This window comes from Calidris pugnax, unplaced genomic scaffold, assembly GCF_001431845.1.
Source record: "Calidris pugnax isolate Ruff unplaced genomic scaffold, ASM143184v1 scaffold1, whole genome shotgun sequence".
Classification (NCBI taxonomy): Eukaryota; Metazoa; Chordata; class Aves; order Charadriiformes; family Scolopacidae; genus Calidris; species Calidris pugnax.
In genome coordinates this window covers 3,053,052-3,071,247 of record NW_015090800.1, presented here as the reverse complement: position 1 = coordinate 3,071,247, position 18,196 = coordinate 3,053,052, and the positions used below count along the sequence as shown (strand labels likewise).

Below are 18,196 nucleotides of genomic sequence, written 5' to 3'. Positions count from 1 at the left end.
ACAGGTGACATTCATCCTTGTCAGAAAAAGAAATGCAGGGGCTGTGCTGACTTCACTTAACACAACTCAGCATTTTGAGGCAGCGCAGCTAAATGGTTCCTCTAAATGAAACTGTGACCCTGATGCTTTGTGCGCTATTAACTAGCACTGTCTCCTCATTATTTTAATTGCTGAAGCTTTCAACCAACCACCTCTCTATTCAACAGAAAAACACTGTAAGTGTGGGCATGTCCTGGGTGTCCTGTGATAAGAAGCACTCTGCTAGGTGTTTGTATCTAGGAGATGAAGCCAGTAGGCTGTGGCAAGTCTGTATTTTTGTGACTGAAAAAAATCTAACGTGCTGATAGCGGCAGTTTAAACCACTCAAACAGCAGGAAGAGAGTCTTTGGTTGAAGCTGTCAGGGTCTTGATTGAACTGGAGAGGTCTGGGTTGGACTCCTCACACAGCTTGGTGTGGGTTACTTCATGTCTTTGCCCGGTGCCTGTCCCCAGTGTGTGAAATATGTGCTACTACCAGGGTCTGTTAGTGCCACGCTATTTGCAGTCTGTTTGAAGGCAGGGGTGAAAAAAGAAGTCTGAACTATTAATTTTCTCGGATTATGAGCTTTTGGAATTTGTAGGAAGTGCTCTAAATTCTGAAGGCAAAACAATGCAGCACCTACAACTGAGGAAACAGTATGCTGTGCTTCTGGGATCTATGGCTTTGCCCACAGAATCATAGAATGGTTACAGTTGGAAGGGACCTCAAAGATCATTGAGTTCCAACCCCCCTGCCATGGGCAGGGGCACCTCCCACCAGACCAGGTTGCTTAGAGCCCCATCCAGCCTGGCCTTGAACCCCTCCAGGGATGGGGCAGCCACAACTACTCTGGGCAACCTGTTCCACCACCCTCACACTATAGAATTTCTTTCTGGTATCTAATCTAAATCTACCCTTTTTCAGTTTAAAACCATTACCCCTCATCCTATTGCTCCACTCCCTGATAAAGAGTCCCTCCCCATCTCTCCTGTAGGCTCTGTTTAGGTACTGGAAGGGTCTATAAGGTCTCCCCGGAGCCTTCTCTTCTCCAGGCTGAACAACACCAACTCTCTTACCCTGTCTTCATAGGGGAGGTGCTCCAGCCCTCTGAGCATCTTCGTGGCTCTCTGCTGGACCTGTTCCAGCAGGTCCACATCACTCCAGAGCTGGACATGGTGCTTGCTTTTTAATGGTATTTTGTCTTTCAATTCCTTGTGCTACTTTCTGAGAGTCTTCTAGCACTAGGTATGGGGACGCCCCCAGACTGCTGCTTTCCTTACTGGGAGCTGCCATAGTGGGACACAATCCGTGGAACAACTGCCCCTGCTCTCCACAGACCTGCTGCAAAGCCCACGGAGATAAACACATGCTTTTCCATTGATTTCCACAGACTTTGCATTGATCTCCAGATGTCTGTCAATACTTCTTAATTGTGGAAACATTGCTAGGGAAACTAAAGATGAAAATTCAGGAGACCTAAACCATTATTTTTTTCTGGAGGAAGGGGAAAAAAAAGTTTCCCTGTAAATCACTGCAGATTCTCCTGGATCAGTTCTGTTCAAGTCCCTGGAGCGGCTAATGCTGAAGAAACCTCCTTTTAATCAAGAGATTAAAAAAAAATAATAAAAAAATCCCAGAACATCTACCTTCTCACCCTTCCCTCAATTTGTGTTTTGGAATGTCCACTTTTTAAATCTCCCAGAGCTGTCTTGATAAGGAGAACCTCCTTTAAACCGGGACCTCCCTAGAAGATGATCACCTCAAAGGATGAGAAAGCACTGCAGAAGTAGTGGCACCAACAAACAGCAACTGAGATTTTATTTTTTTTTTTTTTAAATCAAATCTTAGCTATATATATCAACCTTCTCTTGTCTGTGAGGGACAAAGCATTTGTTCAGGGTACTGTACAAGGTTATTTAGCCTAGCATTTCATGGAGTCTTGAATTAATTTAACTAATAATCTTCAATTTCCCATAACTAATGTTCCTCAGCTTTGCAAATAATCCAATGAAATTTCCATCCGGTTTTGAAGAGTTCTAACCGGGGCTCACCTTTCTGTGACTTTTTCATCTTCCAAGAGTGTTAATTTAGATTTTCTTTCTAAAACTGCTTCTAGATTTCCCCCCGATATGTGCAAGATCTCCTCGGTTCAAGCTCTTAGTTTCTTTGCCAGTGTGTTTTCAAATCTTATACCCTGGTCAGAGATAAAAACATTTGCATTAGCAAGAGTCAGCAGAAAGCTTTGTATTTTTGTTCTGATCTTCGTGTGAATTTACAGAAGAAATTGCATCTGTATTCGGCTATTCCGCATGCTCCTGTTAATCCCTATTCTCGCAAATAAGCTACTGCTGCACAGTGTTGTTCATTCTAATGAGTTCAAATGCCTAAAATTTGCAAGTTCTCATTAACACCCCTGTAGCACAGTCCAAACATTGACTCAGCTAATGCTTTCAACTTAGTGCCATAAAGTTTTATATATTTGCTTTAACAGAAAGTTACATATTCTTTTTTCTTATATACTGTGAAGAGATTTCATAGCTGTATTGTAAAAATCATTTACCTTATAAAATGAAGACGGGGCTCCATGTGGTTAGATAGCATATAGTGATAACCAGATATATAGAATGCAAACTCTGCTAAGAATAAGGAAAATTCAAGTGGCCCAAAGGAGAGATTCATGACTGCAGGAGTGATTTAATTAAAGGGAGGGGGGGAAAAGGCAACTAAGCACCAGGGAAAGATTCTTAATTTAATATAATCATGGTCGACAAGATATTTTTCAAGTCAGAAAGGGTCACTGCAGTCATCTACTTTGGCATCAACTTTTGCAATGAAGGACATAAAATGCTTGTGGCTGAGGAAATTATTTACTGGGGAATAAAATTCTAGGGGGTTCATGAGTTACCTAAAATTGGACTCTGAGACTACTGCTAGAGAGCCCTGCACTGACTCTCTAAGATAGTCTATATGTATATCTCATGTTTCTGCCATTCAAAGTTTCTACAGGAGCGTTTAACGTTGAAAGATGGTGGCAAGTGTGATGATATCTAGGCAACAAGGTTCTCTTCCAAATGCATGAGTTCAGGGAGCTGCTGTGATTTAGCTTCTGGAGATACAGATGGTGTAAGTCCTCCTATTGTAAGGTGGCAAGCAACATTTGTTTTACTTCATCTGTGTGTGTCAGCTTCAGGATGGTACAATTTGTTTTAGAAGTAGTGGCTATGATGTTGTGCTGAGGTAAGAAAATTCCTTGATCGTGTCCCAGTACTTCACTGAGGTCCTTGAGTGATATGAGGAATTAACACATTAGTATCATTGCCTTCTCTGCACGTTCCTGTCCTGTGCTAAAAGGCATCCCCACCCACAGGGCTTTTTCAGTAGTTGTTATCCCTTGTGTGAGAGGTACAGGGATAAATTGAAAGCAGTATAATAATTAGACATTATATAAGAGACAGTCTGTACTCCCATAGTGACCTAGTGGCTCCATGCATTCCTGCACTTCTTCGAGTGTGGGGTTTGGGTTTTGTTTTGGGGGGGGTTTTGGTTTGTGATTTTTAAGAATAGCTGAAAGCCAGCAGCCCAAGCACTTTGCTTACAGGAATTAAACTTGGGTCTCTTGGGTCATGTACCACCACTTTTACTGGGACACTGGCCACGATCCTCAGCTTGCAATCCAACAGGAAACTAGAGAAAGTCACTTGGTGCTCTAAGTGTCACACAGATAAGTTTTTCTGGAGGTCAATATCCAGACTAAAATAAACAAATAAAAAAAAATTCATCGTGTTCTCCAAAAACAAGAGAGACATCATTAAAACCATCCCAAAGTCTCTTCAGAAACTGTAGAAGTGCAACTGGATTATGCTTTACAAAGAGTTGTGCAAAACTACTCTCCCAGGGTTAGTACTCTGGGTGGCACACCGAGCATCCTATGTTTGTGACTGCCCTGGAAACCTTTATTCCTGAGCGGAATAGATTGGCATCTGAGACCACTTTTGCAATCAGCAGGTTCTGGGTGTTCTGAAATGTCATATGAAATATGCCTTTAAGTTTCACAGGAGTGTAGAGCCCTGATTTCTTAAGAATCACCTATTCAAGTCAGCAGAGAAGTCCTGGAATTGCACAATGACTTAGTACTTTTAACACATGATGATGTCAGTCTGCCCACACTCGAAACTAAAGACTTTTCCATCTGCTATGCCTCGTTATCCACAAAACACAAAACTATTTTAACCTTCACCAAGAGCAACAGTATTAATGGGAATGAATAGAAAATGACAGTGCACAATCAAGCTTCAAGGTGTTTTAATCATGAACATGTTTCCCTAAGCCCTGTTCCAACTCCTGCGGTTGGTCATTGTATTTTTCCTGCCTTTCTGAGCAATCTGAATGTCAGCTTCCTCCTGTGCAGAAACTAGAGGTAGGATCTAAGGTGGCAATGTAACTGTTTTAACTTGGCTGTGAAGGTCATTCTTTTCTGTTGAGTCCCCTGCGTCTCTTTGCAGCCGGTCCCTGTCCACGCTGCAGCACTGGGAACAAGAGGTACGACTCGCAGCACTTTGATGTGCAATAAAGTTCCTTGAACTTGATGGTATTACAGTTCTCACAGCTTACTAGAAAGAACCATTCAGAAAACTTTTGGCCGTGGAAGAAATGCTATAAAACCAGCCAGGCAAAATTATTTTAGGTGACTTAAAATGTCTTTTAGATACAGACCTAATGTGAGGTGAGATATACGATACTGAACATGAAATTAGTCCTAACGATACTGAACCTTTTTTTTCAACTGTGTCTAGAGACCTTGTGCAGGCAAATTATGATACTGGTCATACTTACAAGGTGCTAAAACTTAAGAAATTACTCTAGGGTCATTTTGCACTTTCCATGGTCCTTCTCTTGCCTCATCTTCTAAAGAATGCCAAGCTAGCCTGCTCCAGAGCTGGCGCTTCTTGTACCATGTAGATCTGTAACTCCCCATGATTTTACAGATCAATATGCATCATAGGTGCTATAATTTCATAGGAAATAAGCAACTTTTCGGAGGTTTTGGCTTGCAAATAGAATAGGAGAATGGCATTCCTATATAACTTAGTGATTTATTCTGTAGAAGGGACTGGGAAAACAGAAATGGCAAAGCTGCTTTCTTAGCTCAGAATCCAATGTGTCCACCTTTTCAAGCAGGAAAGAGTCAAAATAGTGCATGATCTTTTCCTTGGAGCCCCAGAAGTCTGCAGAGCTATACGTAAGACCTCTCCAAACTATACAAGTATTTCTTACAGTACATGCTCCCAAACTCCTCCCAATGTACACTGAGCACTTGTGAATTTCTTCTGGTTTCCATCATAGTGGTGCTGAATCAAAGCTCGGGTTACTTTTTATGCTAGATCCTAAATAGAAAATTAATGAAGAAAACAGTCTTATTGTGTATACTTAAAATAGAGTTAATTTGTTTCCATGAGAGGGGCTAAGTTTTTTTTTTTCGGATGCCGGGTCAGAAACTGCAAACAAAAATCCCCAAGAAATTACCAAAATGATATTGAGGATGCATGGTGGGGGTGGTAAGAAATAGACTGGTTTAATTAACCTGACCACTAACAAAAGGGTATTCTTGTGTGAGATGTACTTGAGATTACCATGGGGCACTGAAGATTAATTAAAGGCAAGATCTTGATTTCTTGCCCCAGCTAGTTCTTGGTTTTCAGTGAGATAGCACCAGTTATACAAGGACAAGGGTGGTCAGTTGGTGCTTTCAGGACAGGTCTGCCTCTTCCTGTGAATGGGTCAGAACCATCCGGTCAGGTTGGTTTTAAGCAAAAAAAAATGAGCCTGTATTGCTTTTTGCATCGGTTACTTTTCATGTCTTACAAGTGTAGCTCACTAATGAATCCTTCCTCCATTGATATTTAACGGGGAGAATTTTGATTTACATTTTTCACTTATCAAATCTCAAAAGAATGAAGTTGTTTCTACTCAGTTTTGTTTCCCATTTATGGCAAACCTATCTTCAGTAGCCTCCAGCTGGGTTGTTCACAGGCCTATGCCCAAGCCTATTTCTTTAGTCACAAAGTCATCGATAGGACATAGTATATGAATATTTGATAATTACCCAAGACATGATTTACTGAAGACACCAAGAAACAACTTTAAGACACAACCTTTTTGCCTCTAGCCCTTCAGAGGCAGGTGGTATTCTTGTAGGATTGGGCATCTTTGTGGGGAAAATCGCCGTGCTCCGTTTTCTTGTCGTTTTGATCGGCAAGGCAAACAAATAAACAGGAGGAGTGGATAAAAGGGCCACATGTGAAGCTACACTTGCGAGGATATGAATTACAAGAGCTCTCGATCCTCCTGCTTTAGTGGGTTTGTTGACTGTGGTGAGGAAAGGAGGCAAATCTCTCCGCTCCCTCGTGCAGCAAGGGGAGAGGTGGCTGTGTGGGCATAGCAGAGGGAGGTGGGCAGCCTACTTCATGCTCCCAGCTTTATAGAGATGCTTGTTTGGCCAGATCCTCAGCTGGGGTAAGCAAGCACACGCTAATTAAATGTGTAAAAGACAACACATCACTCAAGGACATCTTTCTAAATAAATACATAAATAAGGACGCTGATATTCCTGTCCACTCCTCTTTGAAAATCTCCCGTGACCTACCATGCTCCATGCAGATAAAGGCCAAGTTTTCTTAACTGGAGATAAATTTCCTGCCACTTTGTCTGGCAATAGATGTAGCAGACACGGCCTCGCGGGACGAACTCCTGCTGTGGATCACTATTAAATCATTTCATGTTGGAATTCGGCCTAGAGCAGAACCAGCTCCAGCGCATGTAACCACAAGCATCCAGTTGGGTTAAGCAGTAGTGCTTGGCGTCTCGGATTCTGCCACTGAGGCTGGTTAACACAAGGTCTTTGTTTTGGCATTCATACTCCCATGCCCCCCATTTTGCAGAGTGTGGGGTTTGGGTGTGTTTTTTTTTTTGTTTGTGGGTTTTTTCTGCTCCCCATGGGTCTAATACGGCATTCTTCTGTGGTGACTCTCCAATATATTTCTATTTATTCTGCAGCCCTATTTCAGTGAAGAAATAAATAGCCCGCTCCTTTTTTTTGGCTTCCGCAGTCTTTCTTGCACTTTCCTGCTCTGAATGTCAAGACTTGAAGTTCTCACTTGTAAAGCTCCTCAAGGGCACAGGCCAATTGCTGGGTAGGTCAGGAAAAGATCATAGTCGACAACTTTGTCTAACTGGCTTCCAACGCTGTGGGGAGTGGGATTTTTGTTTCCCATGGCAGGCACAGAGATAAGTCACTGACAGGAGCAGCCCTCTAGAGTAGGGTTGTGCAACTTTATGATAGATTATATTATAGTTATACTGAGAGTTGGATGGCAAATATAGCCACATGAAGGGGAGAAGGAAGGTAAAGACAAGCTCCTTTTATGCTTGTGGTCCCATGAAATTAAGCCCTACTGGGTAAGTAGTGAAAGACAGGATTGCCAAATATGTTTTTAATGAAAATAAATGTTATTTCAATGCTTTATTTTGCTGTCAATAATTAACGGCAGTGGAGGAACCGTAAAGGGTCCCACAGGGCCTGTGAGGGTTGGGACTCAGATGCTGGGTAACTATTGCCTGCCTGGGAGCCATCTGCAGCCTGGATCTCAGCAGCCCTGGCCCAGAAGAAGAAACCATGGAAAGAAGCTTTGGCAATGCCCGAGTCACAAGTCTCTCGGTGACTTGAGACTATCAGGCTCCTCCTTCCTTTGCCTCAGTTTCCATATTGGCCACTTGAGGACAGACACAGCAGTGGGCCTTGCAGGAGGGTCATGGTGGTGGCTCTTGTTCCCACAGCCCTTTGGAAAGCTAGAGTGCTAAAGAAGTTCCCTCCCCGGGTGAGTATATCCTGTGCACTCTCTGGTTGCATCCTTCCAGCTTGAAAACTTTTCAAGCCGCTTATCTAAACAGTTCCCACAGGGTAAGGCATGGCTGCCCCAGGCCTCTGCTCTTGCTTGTCCACAGCTCCCTCCCCGCCACCCCCTGCGCGGCTGCAGCAGCAGCCAACCAACCTGTGAACCTCAGGAGCTTCATGGGCTTTCAAAACCAGGCTTGATGTTTTCAGCATCCTCCCTCGTTTTCCCATGCGCAGACTACTGTCTAACATTTCTGGAAAGGCAGCAGGAGGCTCCAGCCAAATTTCTATGGCATTTTAAAGCCGCACATATGTTTAATATATCTACTACTTCCTTCCCCAGGGCTTCGTGCTTCTCTTGCCATTCATCTTTTCATACCGTATGCATAGTAGATGAGTTATCTACAGCGTCGCTACCATAATATATGGCATTTCCCAACACCTACAAGGCAAATCTGTTAGAAACTCTAACAGCTGCAGACTAACTCCAGGAGCATGAATGCTCTACCTGGTGGGAAACAATCACAAAGTACAAAAAAGTACTTTCCCTGTTCAGAATTACAAGAAAGTGATAGAAACAGATGTACCCCTCCTTCCCCGTTATTTTTCTGACTCTGGGAGGCAGTAGGAGTCGATGAAATTAGGGGAGAGGATTTCATCTGAGGTGAATGGAAAGAAATGCTGGTTCAAAGGGTGGGAAGGTGGGAGTCCCATGGCCAGCAGGGAGGCAATGGGGAGCCCCCGTGGCAGTGCCCCGCAATCTGTGCATAGAAAGAGAAAGGAAAGCAGAGGGATGCCTTCTCCCAGAGTTGTAACTCTGCCTTGGCAGCAGCGGGTATAATAACAGACCATCAGTAACGCTGAACAAACACAGTTTTGGATTAAAAGCAGCAAATGTATGAGGATACCATAGTTTCCGTGCCCACCGCGGTGTTGGGAGTGCCTGCCGGGCTGGGGGGGGTGAGAGGGTACAAACACCTTCAGTCAACAGCAGCTAATGACAGCCCTGTAACCACAGCTCAGCTGAAGCCTAAGGCAATTTGTTCATCCTCCCACTTTAAGGCGGTGTTAGTTTTTCATACGCTCGCGTGTTTATTTTGGGGTGCTGGAAATGTAAAAGGAGTAAGGGCGGCGCAAAGAGAAATGCAGGAAAAAGAAAGTTTGCTTGGAAAGCACAGGCATAACTTGTTTCTCCTGCTCTGCTACGAAGCCAAAATAGGTGAATTTACCTACTTCTGTGACTGAGGCTAGCTATGTAAAGATATACACTGCTTCCTTTTATAACCTGAGTGAAGCTGGCCTCACACAGCGACTGGCTGGAGCAGTCAAAGCTCAGAGCATCCTCGAAGTCCCAGTTAAGGAATGGTTTCCAGGATGGTAGGAACTGCTTCAGAGTGGCTGTTCTTTGCCACATCACATCATTGCAGCCAGGTTGGCTCAGCTGGATCGCACACACTGAGCCTTTAATGATGCACTGCCAGTGTGGGCAAAGAGTGACGGAGGAGCTGGAGATGAGAACCAGAGATGGGAGGAAGCAGAAAGTGAGGAGGCTGAAAAGGCCAATGTAAATATAGAGTTTTCACGTAAAGTACAGAGCAGAAGTGATTCCACCATACGCAGGCTTTAGGGAACGTGTAGTAGGACTGGCAAGGGGAGAGGGAAGGGTGACAGCTGGGGAGAAAGGCAGCAAAAAACATAGAATCATAGAATCGTCTAGGTTGGAAGAGACCCTTGGGATCATCGAGTCCAACCATCTACCCTACTCTACAAAGTCATCCCCTACACCATGTCCCTTAGCACTGCATCTAAACAGCCCTTAAACACAGCCATATTTGCAAGGTGGGGGGGTAGGCACTAACTCCAGACACCAGGGAGGCAAAGAACAAGTTTGGGGAGAATAAAAAATCTTAGCATTTCTAAAAGGAACCATTAGGGTCGGCAGCCTGGGAGATACCAGTGCATCCAGTGACCCTGTGGGGAGCTGCAGACCGACTGAAACACCGCAAGGCTTCACAATAAGCAGTTGAAGGATTCCTGGGAATTCCAGGAAGCATTTCAGTTGTCTTTTGCAATGGCTATGGGAGACAGAAACGGGCAGGATGGCTGTTTTTATCAAGGCAAGTGCTGCAGGGGGGTGGCTGGGCCCAGCCCTAGAAAAAATGCTGTGCTGCACACGTAAATCTTGAATCCTGGCATTCCTTCCCCAGTAATCAAGCAGCAGGCTATATTTAGCCCAACCTAAACAGAAACAAAGAACAGCAGGACTTAGTCTTAGCTCTAACAGCTGCCACCAGCTGTTTGGAGGGGACGCAGGTAGAGCCGATGTCAGATGCAGTTAAATGAGATGGAACAGGGAAGGCAGCTATGCCTGAATGAACAAACGTTGGCATTCGGTTAGAGAAATCCCGCTTTTTATTATTTTACGGTTAGCCAGGAGGAGGAGAGGAGCGAATATCGAGCAGAGCATTGAAAGCTTTCTACACCCAGGGCAAGGCCATGGACAGACAAATAAGCAGAGGAGATAACAGACACAAGTAGACCATCTTGCTACTCAGGGCAAATGCTTCTGTGTCTAGCCCAGGTAGTGTTAACAAGATTTGGTTTTGAGAAAGTCCAAGAGAGACTGGTTGTCACCCGGCTGTTGACTAAAAGCTTGTATCTGTGTGGTAATGCCTGGTAGGGCTTGTCCAAGTGGCATGCTGGGGGTGTCCCCAGGTACTGCTGATTCCAGGAAAACCCTGCACATGGTTAATGTGCAAGACCTTATCACTCTCTACAACTCCCTGAAAGGAGGGTGTAGAGAGGTGGGGGTCGGTCTCTTTTCTCAAGTCACAGGCGACAGGACAAGAGGAAATGGCCTCAAGTTGCGCCAGGGGAGGTTCAGGCTGGATATTAGGAAAAATTTTTTCACTGAAAGGGTTATCAGCCATTGGAATGGGCTGCCCAGGGAGTTGGTTGAGGCACCATCCCTGGAGGTGTTCAAAAGACAGGTTGATGTGGTGCTGGGAGGTATGGTTTAGTGATGATGCTCCTTGTTTGTTGTGTGGGTGTCTATTTTTGTCAGTTAGGTTGACGGTTGGACAGGATGATCTTTAAGGGCCCTTCCAACCTAGAAGATTCTGTGATTCTGTGAGTCTGTAATGTACACCCTGCCTGGCTCCAAAACTGCATGTGTTGGGGCCACAGCAGCCCCTCTCCTTGTTGGCATGGCAAGGATGCTCAGGGCAACGCATTCAGGGGTGACAGTGACTTATCCAGGAACCCAGGGCTCACCCTCCATCCACCAGACAGAAGTGTGGAAAGGTCACCTTAAAGCAACTGGTTGCTTGCAATATTACCCGCCTCAGGGGGACGTATTTGCATGCTTGTTGGGGGAGAAATCATCACAAAACCTCACCCAGAGGGACCCAATTACTGTTACACTTCTACTAGTACGTATACACATACGTGCACAGTACCTTCAATGAACCCCTACCCAGTTGAAAAGCGTAAAACTAGAGGATGCAAAAACTAGAATTGTTTAATGAGTACTTTACCAGCTGAATATTAGGGGACAATTAATATAGTGGGTGTTAAACTTGATCACTGAATAGCCGCTTTAGCATCTGGTTGTCATTGACATTCTTAAGAACAAAGGAAAAAAAAAAAGCAACTGATCTATTCTACCACTGTGGAAAAAAAAACCAACAAAACCCAACCAACAGAAAATCCACAGTCTCATTCCACCCACATTTCTGGATTTCAGAGGCACCTTATTACAGTAACCCTCCCTAGATACATCAGTTGGTACAGCGTGGACTTTGAAGCTTTTGTGGTAGCTTTCCCAGCCTTACTAGCAGAGCTGTGAGCTTGATGACTAATCACTCCTCAATAACTCATGTTTCCTCCCCAAAAGTCCCTAAAATGAAACTAGTCAGGGAAAGCGTATGAGCAGGGATTTGTGAAGTAGAAAATCACTTTGAAATGGGCTGCTTTCCCAGTAACCTGTACGTTTTTTTAAAGGGGAGGGATAGTGGCGCTGAATTCAGTTCTATTCCCCACATGCCCAGACCTTGCAATTAGGAAGTGATCCCTGGTAGTGTATTTCAGACATATCCCCAGATAACGAAAACAAAACACAGATCTGTTGTAGAGCTCTCTGGCTTGGTTGTTGCTTGAATTTGTTCTGTAGGAACTTTCAAATCCAGATATCTTTCTCCCAAGTATGTTCCCCCGTCCTGAGTTAGGGAAAATAGTGCAAGCCAACAGATAAAAATCTATGTCTACTCAGGGCTTTCCCAACTCTGACGCTAGAATGACCACTGAGGTTGGTGAAATCTTTGTTGTTGTGATGGGACAGGCTCTTTGCAGGATGATATTTACTGATGCCACTGTATCGATCGCCCTCTTGCCCCAACGCAAACCCTTGAGCTATTATTGCTGGATCAAAAGGTGGTGACGGCCCCGTGTCTCAGGTACCTGACTGCATAAGAAAATGATTTGCACAGCTGCCTAGAAGCAGACACATCTGCTTACTGGGTGGGGGGGGAGCCTGTGGGAGCTTCAGGATCTTCCTTCTTGCTTAAGCATCATTAGCTGCAGCTGCAGGGCCTGCCCAGACAGATGAGAACTGCATCTGCCCGTGGCTGGGCACACCATACATGCTAACACAGAAACTTGGAGTGTTCAGCCTGGCACACAGACAGCTAAAAGGCAAGTTGGATAGCACACGCTGCAGCTGGACAGTCTCTCTTTTTTGGCCAAAATATAAAGGCTCCTAAGCGGAGGTATTTTGAGCATTCATAGTCAACTGAGTTATGAGTTGGAAAAGCATCAGCCACGCAGTGCTATCCAGTACGTGCCCTTCTTTTCTCCTCCTGCTTCATACATTTTCACTCCTCTCTAGCTTTCTGGGCACGTACTGTACCTTGTGATGACATGGAAGAACAAGGGCTTTAAGTCTTTATTAATTGTTACTACTGTATTTTTAAAAGGAGCTATTTAGGAAATTCTAAATTTTGTTACCATAGGAATGAAGCTGTAGGATTCGGCAGGAGAACAATTTAAACAGCAATATTTAAGTAATTCGCTTCAATCTTAATTCTCTGCTTCTTCCAAGCTCCTCTTGGACATAAAGAAAAATACTTTAAAAGCTCTCTCTCCCCCTCCGTGCTGCTTGATTCTAGCCCAAATTAGGAGGTGCAGCCCTGTTATCTATAGCAGGGCTTAGCAAAGTCCCTTCCCACCCACAGAGTGTCTCCTCTTCTTCCCGAGCGAAGCAGCAGCAAAGTGCTCCTTGGCTCAGGCAAAGCTCCTCATCTCTTTGTGTGTTTTTTTTTTTTTTTTTTTTTTTGGCAGCCGATCTGTGTTCCCAGGACTGGTGAGCATCAAAAACACCACCAGCTGCATCGGGGAAAGCGCTGAAAAAAATGTAAATCTCATTGTGGACTATCTCAAACTTCAACTCTGGTGATCTTGAACTATAAATTCCTAGGAGACTAAGCTTCCTTCTGGGCTGGAAATACCCTCAGAGCAGTCCCTTGGGGTGTATTCTTGCATGTTGGCTTCTGATAACTTTTTTTTTTTTTTTTTTTTTTCAGCTAGTTTAAAGCACTGTTTATGCAACTTTTATACAAGAAGAACCAGGTGAATGGAGGAGCATCCAGTCCTCTGTATGAGAGCAGGTCGGGACGCTCGTACCTGGTGAGCTTGCCCAGGAGAAAGCCAGTATGATCAGTGATTTGCCACACGGTGTCATTCTGAGCTCTTTTAATAAAGCATTCTTACACGGCCCTTTCTGAGTTTGTTTGCTCCTCCTTTTCTATTTGAAAGGTTTAGGTCTACATTAAAGTAAAAGCCAAAAAAACAGGACAGGTGATTTGATCAGCAATTCTGCTGGCCTTTTCCAGGAGGCAGGGAGGGGACAAGGCAAGGAAGGAGAGCAGGAAAAAGCTGACACTCACGACTTGCTATTCCCAGTTTGTATTTTAAACCTTTGAACCACAGAAACTTGATAAGCAGCAAGAAGTGGAGAAAAAGTTTTGTTTTCCCCAGCTTTAATTCTCTTTTGAGATGCTATCACTACTCTGGCCTGTGAACAGTGTTCTGGTTTCCCACCTCATGCTTGGGAGAGTCTTGGATTAGTCAGAAGGGACTACTTAGTAGAACAAGGAATATTGCACCCCATTAAACAGATGTCTAGAATTAACCAGGAGACTAGGATGTTCCTTAGCTCTCAGTATTGGTAGCAGTTCTATTGACTTTGATGGTGTGTGAGGGACAGCTTTAACTCTCTACATGTCCCAAAGCACAACACTTCTTTCTCCATAGCTGCTTTGACTCCCTGATCCAAAGTCCTGGTCAGGAACTGGAAGAGGAGACTCTCCAGGATTTTACAGTATGTGTCTGTAACTTCACAGATGCTGTCAGGTGATGAAGCCACTTACAGATTAAGAACCTAATGCCTGGCTCTTCCTCAGCAAATGAAGATGAGCCAAGAAAGCAAGCCAGTGACCGTATTTTGGCATGACTTCCTGGCCTTATTTATCACCCAGCATCTTTTCATCGCACGTATCTAGCATGCTCCAGCATTCTGCTTTGCATTCTTGCTTCTAGAGTCTGGTTTATCTTCCAGCTGTCTGGCCAGGCCTACTCTAGTAACCCACGGCCACGGGATCCTGTCACAATGACGGATTGCAAAACAGTCACAGGGAAAGGCAATTATTTGGCTAGGTTAAAAAAAAAAAAAAGACTCTATCAACTCTAACCTAGCAGAGTACTTATCCCCCAAACCCAGCTATCCAGAAACTGCTTTGTGCCCAGCCCTGCTTTTAGCAAAGGTGGAAGAGCACTTCCACAGCTCCCGCTGTTGGCTCCGGGCAAATAGGTATTTCCAGACACCCGACGCGCAGGCACACACGTATTTCTCTGGGGTTGACCGAGCTGTTGAAATGAGATCCTTTTATGGGAATGTACAAGAAGGGGTTTTCATAAGCAAGCTGGAGATCCTGGGAGGCACGGTGGCTGCTCTGTCGAGGTGGCTGATGGCACCCCGTGGGCTCCTCCACCCCCTGACACGCGCCTCGTTGTGCCGCCCGCTTATTTGCGCCTTCATTTCCACCCAGATTCACATGCGTGGTCACAATCAAAAAGAGGGGACCTTAGTCATATTTTATGTAATGTTTCCTTGCGTCTCAAAGGGTGAAAAAGAAAAGAAAGAGAGTAGGAGGACTCTGGAGGACTAGGAAGTTTGTACTGGCTTTTCATTAAAAATTATCTCCCACCCAGTTCCAGGACTACAGAAAAACATTTTTACCATAAAATCTTAGTATAGTGAAGTCTACAAAAATGATACAACAGGTGAAAAAGGCTCTTGTTGATTCTTTTTAGGCATTTTAACTGAGTGCTTAACTGATAGGTTTGTGTTTTTTAAATATAAACTCTCAAATGAGGAGGAATATCAAGGCAAGAGCAGCCTTTTAGTGCTTCAATTTTCCTGCAAAATACTTCCTCTTGCATCATTTTGAATCCAGCCAAAAGACTGGGCAACCACAAAAACAGTCAACCAAATGTAAGACAAACCAAAAGGAGAACCACTGAAGTTACAAAACTTGGGCAAGACAGTGAAATGCAAATACAAAAGAGGGGTGGGGTGAGCGCAGCAGGGGAGAAGGAACAGTTGAAACTTATCCCGGTATATTATCAGCATTCCCTCAGGTATTTTATTCAAAAAGGTAGAATTTATTCTGCATTGTGTCTGTATAATCTCTGACAACCTCTGCCTCACATACGCCTTTTTTCCCCGAAGGCTGACAGAGCTACTTCATTGATAGTGCTCTGGTAAATTACCTTCTGGGTAAATGTGCTTTTCTAAACAACCCCTTCTGAAGTTAGCAAAACTATCATACGTTTACGGGCCAGAACCTTGGCACTTCTAATACAAAAGTTGCTTCGGGGAACCGGAGCTGCTTGACACCAGCTGAGAGTCTAGCCTAATGCTCTTTCCAGTACATCATACCCCCTGGCTTCTCTTGGGCAGTTTTCTCTAAAATAAACAGCATCATACAATTGCCAAGCTGGCAGAGGAGCGTGATGAGACTCAGTCTCCTTATTTCCTCATCCCTGAGGTGCAAGGAAATGTTAAGAGTGGCCCTGGAGCTGTCAAGTTGATGCAACACCACCGACCCATCCGAGAGAGCTTGCAGCCCTCGCGTTACGCTCCCTGTCTCACCAAAGGGAAGGGTGGCTGGAGAAATGGATTTTCAACATTTATGCCTCCCCCTTGTGTTTCTACCACACGAGCTCGGCAGCCTATGTTTATTTCTCAAAAAAAACCTCTCCGAATGCAAACTTTGCACATCATATTTTCTTGGTTTCCTGGTAAATGTGTGAGTTCAAGAGCACTGAAAATAGAAGTTCTTTGAGTTGCTGGGTCTAAAATTTCCCACTGAAATCAACCAGAATTACAGCTATTACAGAAGTCATCCAATATTAAACAGAGGATCTGATCTTAGGGCAGAGGGAGCATAATATAAATACCTTCCTCTAGCACAAGCTATGAAGAGACAAATTAATTATTACTAATTCTGTTTCAATGGAAAAGAGGATTCTTGCCACTTGCTCCATGAGAAGTGGGATTGAGTATGGGTGGGAAGTTTAGTTTGTTGTTAGGTTGGTTGATATTTTTTTTTAAAGCAATAGAAGTACTTTTATTCTGGAGAAAATAGTGTGGAAAGTAAGGAAGAGAGAACTCCTGGCCTGATCCTGACCTCCCTGACAAGAGTAAGGTCACAATTTTCCTTTAGTACAAAGAGTTTGTCTGCACAGAGGGAGCAAAAAAGTTACCTGATGGCAAGCAGAAGAAAAAAAAAGAAATCAGAGAAGAAACATACCTGACTTGCCCACGCCAGCTCGACCAAAGATGGCCAGCTTTACTTCTGCACTCTTAGCCATGCTGGGAGGGACGGAGCGGCGACAAATTCACTCGATTATCAAAAGTGAAGCAGAAGAAGTGTTCCCAGCTCCTGTCTTCGGCTTTACCGTGTCATCGTGACGTCAATGCAGAGCCTGGGGAAGAACACCACGAGGATGGAGCTGCAAAAGGAGCTGGGCTCTCCCTCAACCTCCCCCTTTTTCCTGTCTGAAACAGTCGCGATAATTGACGCTGTGTTCCCTTTTTAAACATCGCAGTAACACCGCTGACACGCTTGGCACTGTTGGTGCAAAACCCACCTTCAGCTTTCTAGCTCTCGCTGTTGGTTTCACTGTAATACTGCAAAAGGTACTTAGCAACCCAAAGTACCTGCCTCGCAAGGTTCCTTATTCTTTCCTTCACTTTCAGCTGCAATTGCTTCTATTTACTCTACTTGCCTCGACTCCAATGAATTATTTTCCACAGAATGTATTTAAAAGCCACGAGCGCTCACTAACAAGCGCCTGCAGAGAGCTGGTCTTTCCTCAAGCCCTCCAGCTCCAGAAAGGTTTCTGTTACTCAGCTGCAGTTGCCCAAAAGCCTCTAAAACTCTCATACCTTGCCCGTTCTCCTAAACAAAACCTTACCCAGAAGTTCTCTAGTGCTCCTCATTTAACCTGCCTCAGTTCATACATAAACGTTCGGCGAAGCGTAGGGTTAGAAAAAGGGGGGATGCCAGAATTTCTGGTAATACTTTTAACAGGCCATATGGGGATTATCTATATTCACAGCTTTGCTGCATGACCTTGAGCAAATCACCTAACACTTCATCTCCTTGATTTCTCAAACCTGGGCAGTAAAAATAGAACAGTACCTGTCATTGTAGAATGCTTTAAGATCCGGAGCGAAGAAATGGCAACTGTGACAATGATGCCCTGACTAAAACACCAAAAATCCAGCCTCCCTTTAAAACAGCTTAGAACTTTACTTGTGAGTGCACAAACCTGTTAAGAAGGTTTGCTGTTGTGCTAAATTGCTGTATACATAAATTCCAACAGTAGGATGCTCTCTATGTTAATATGACCCCCTCTATGGCAAAATTTCAGGCATCTTTCTTGAAATAAAAGCCTGAGGCTTTTGGCTATATAAAAAAAAAGCTTGTAAAAAGAAAGAGTGAAGGCACCTTACACAGAGAAGGGTCCCGATTCATCTCTGACGCCTTTATGCTCCTGATTTATTTTGTCTAAGAGTCAATACCAGCCCACGCTGACTTTGCAGGAGCAGTTGGGAACACCAAGTGTTCCGGGAGGGAGGGATGGAGGGGGGGACACACCGGTATTTCCCTCCCGCCGAAGCCCCCGCTCGCCTGCCGGTACCCGAGCCCCTGCCCCGCACC

The 18,196-nt window shown here is 44.4% G+C and overlaps 1 protein-coding gene across 1 annotated transcript in view; it reads right to left on the bottom strand.

Moving 5' to 3' along the window:
- Positions 1 to 16,955, bottom strand: part of RERG (RAS-like, estrogen-regulated, growth inhibitor) — a 111,292-nt gene extending 94,337 nt beyond the window's left edge. Inside the window, exon 1 of the mRNA XM_014937523.1 lies at positions 16,781 to 16,955. Coding sequence (XP_014793009.1) covers positions 16,781 to 16,841 — 61 coding nt within the window. The 5' untranslated portion in view covers positions 16,842 to 16,955. The remainder of the gene's footprint in view (positions 1 to 16,780) is intronic.
- Positions 16,956 to 18,196: the final 1,241 nt, after the last annotated feature.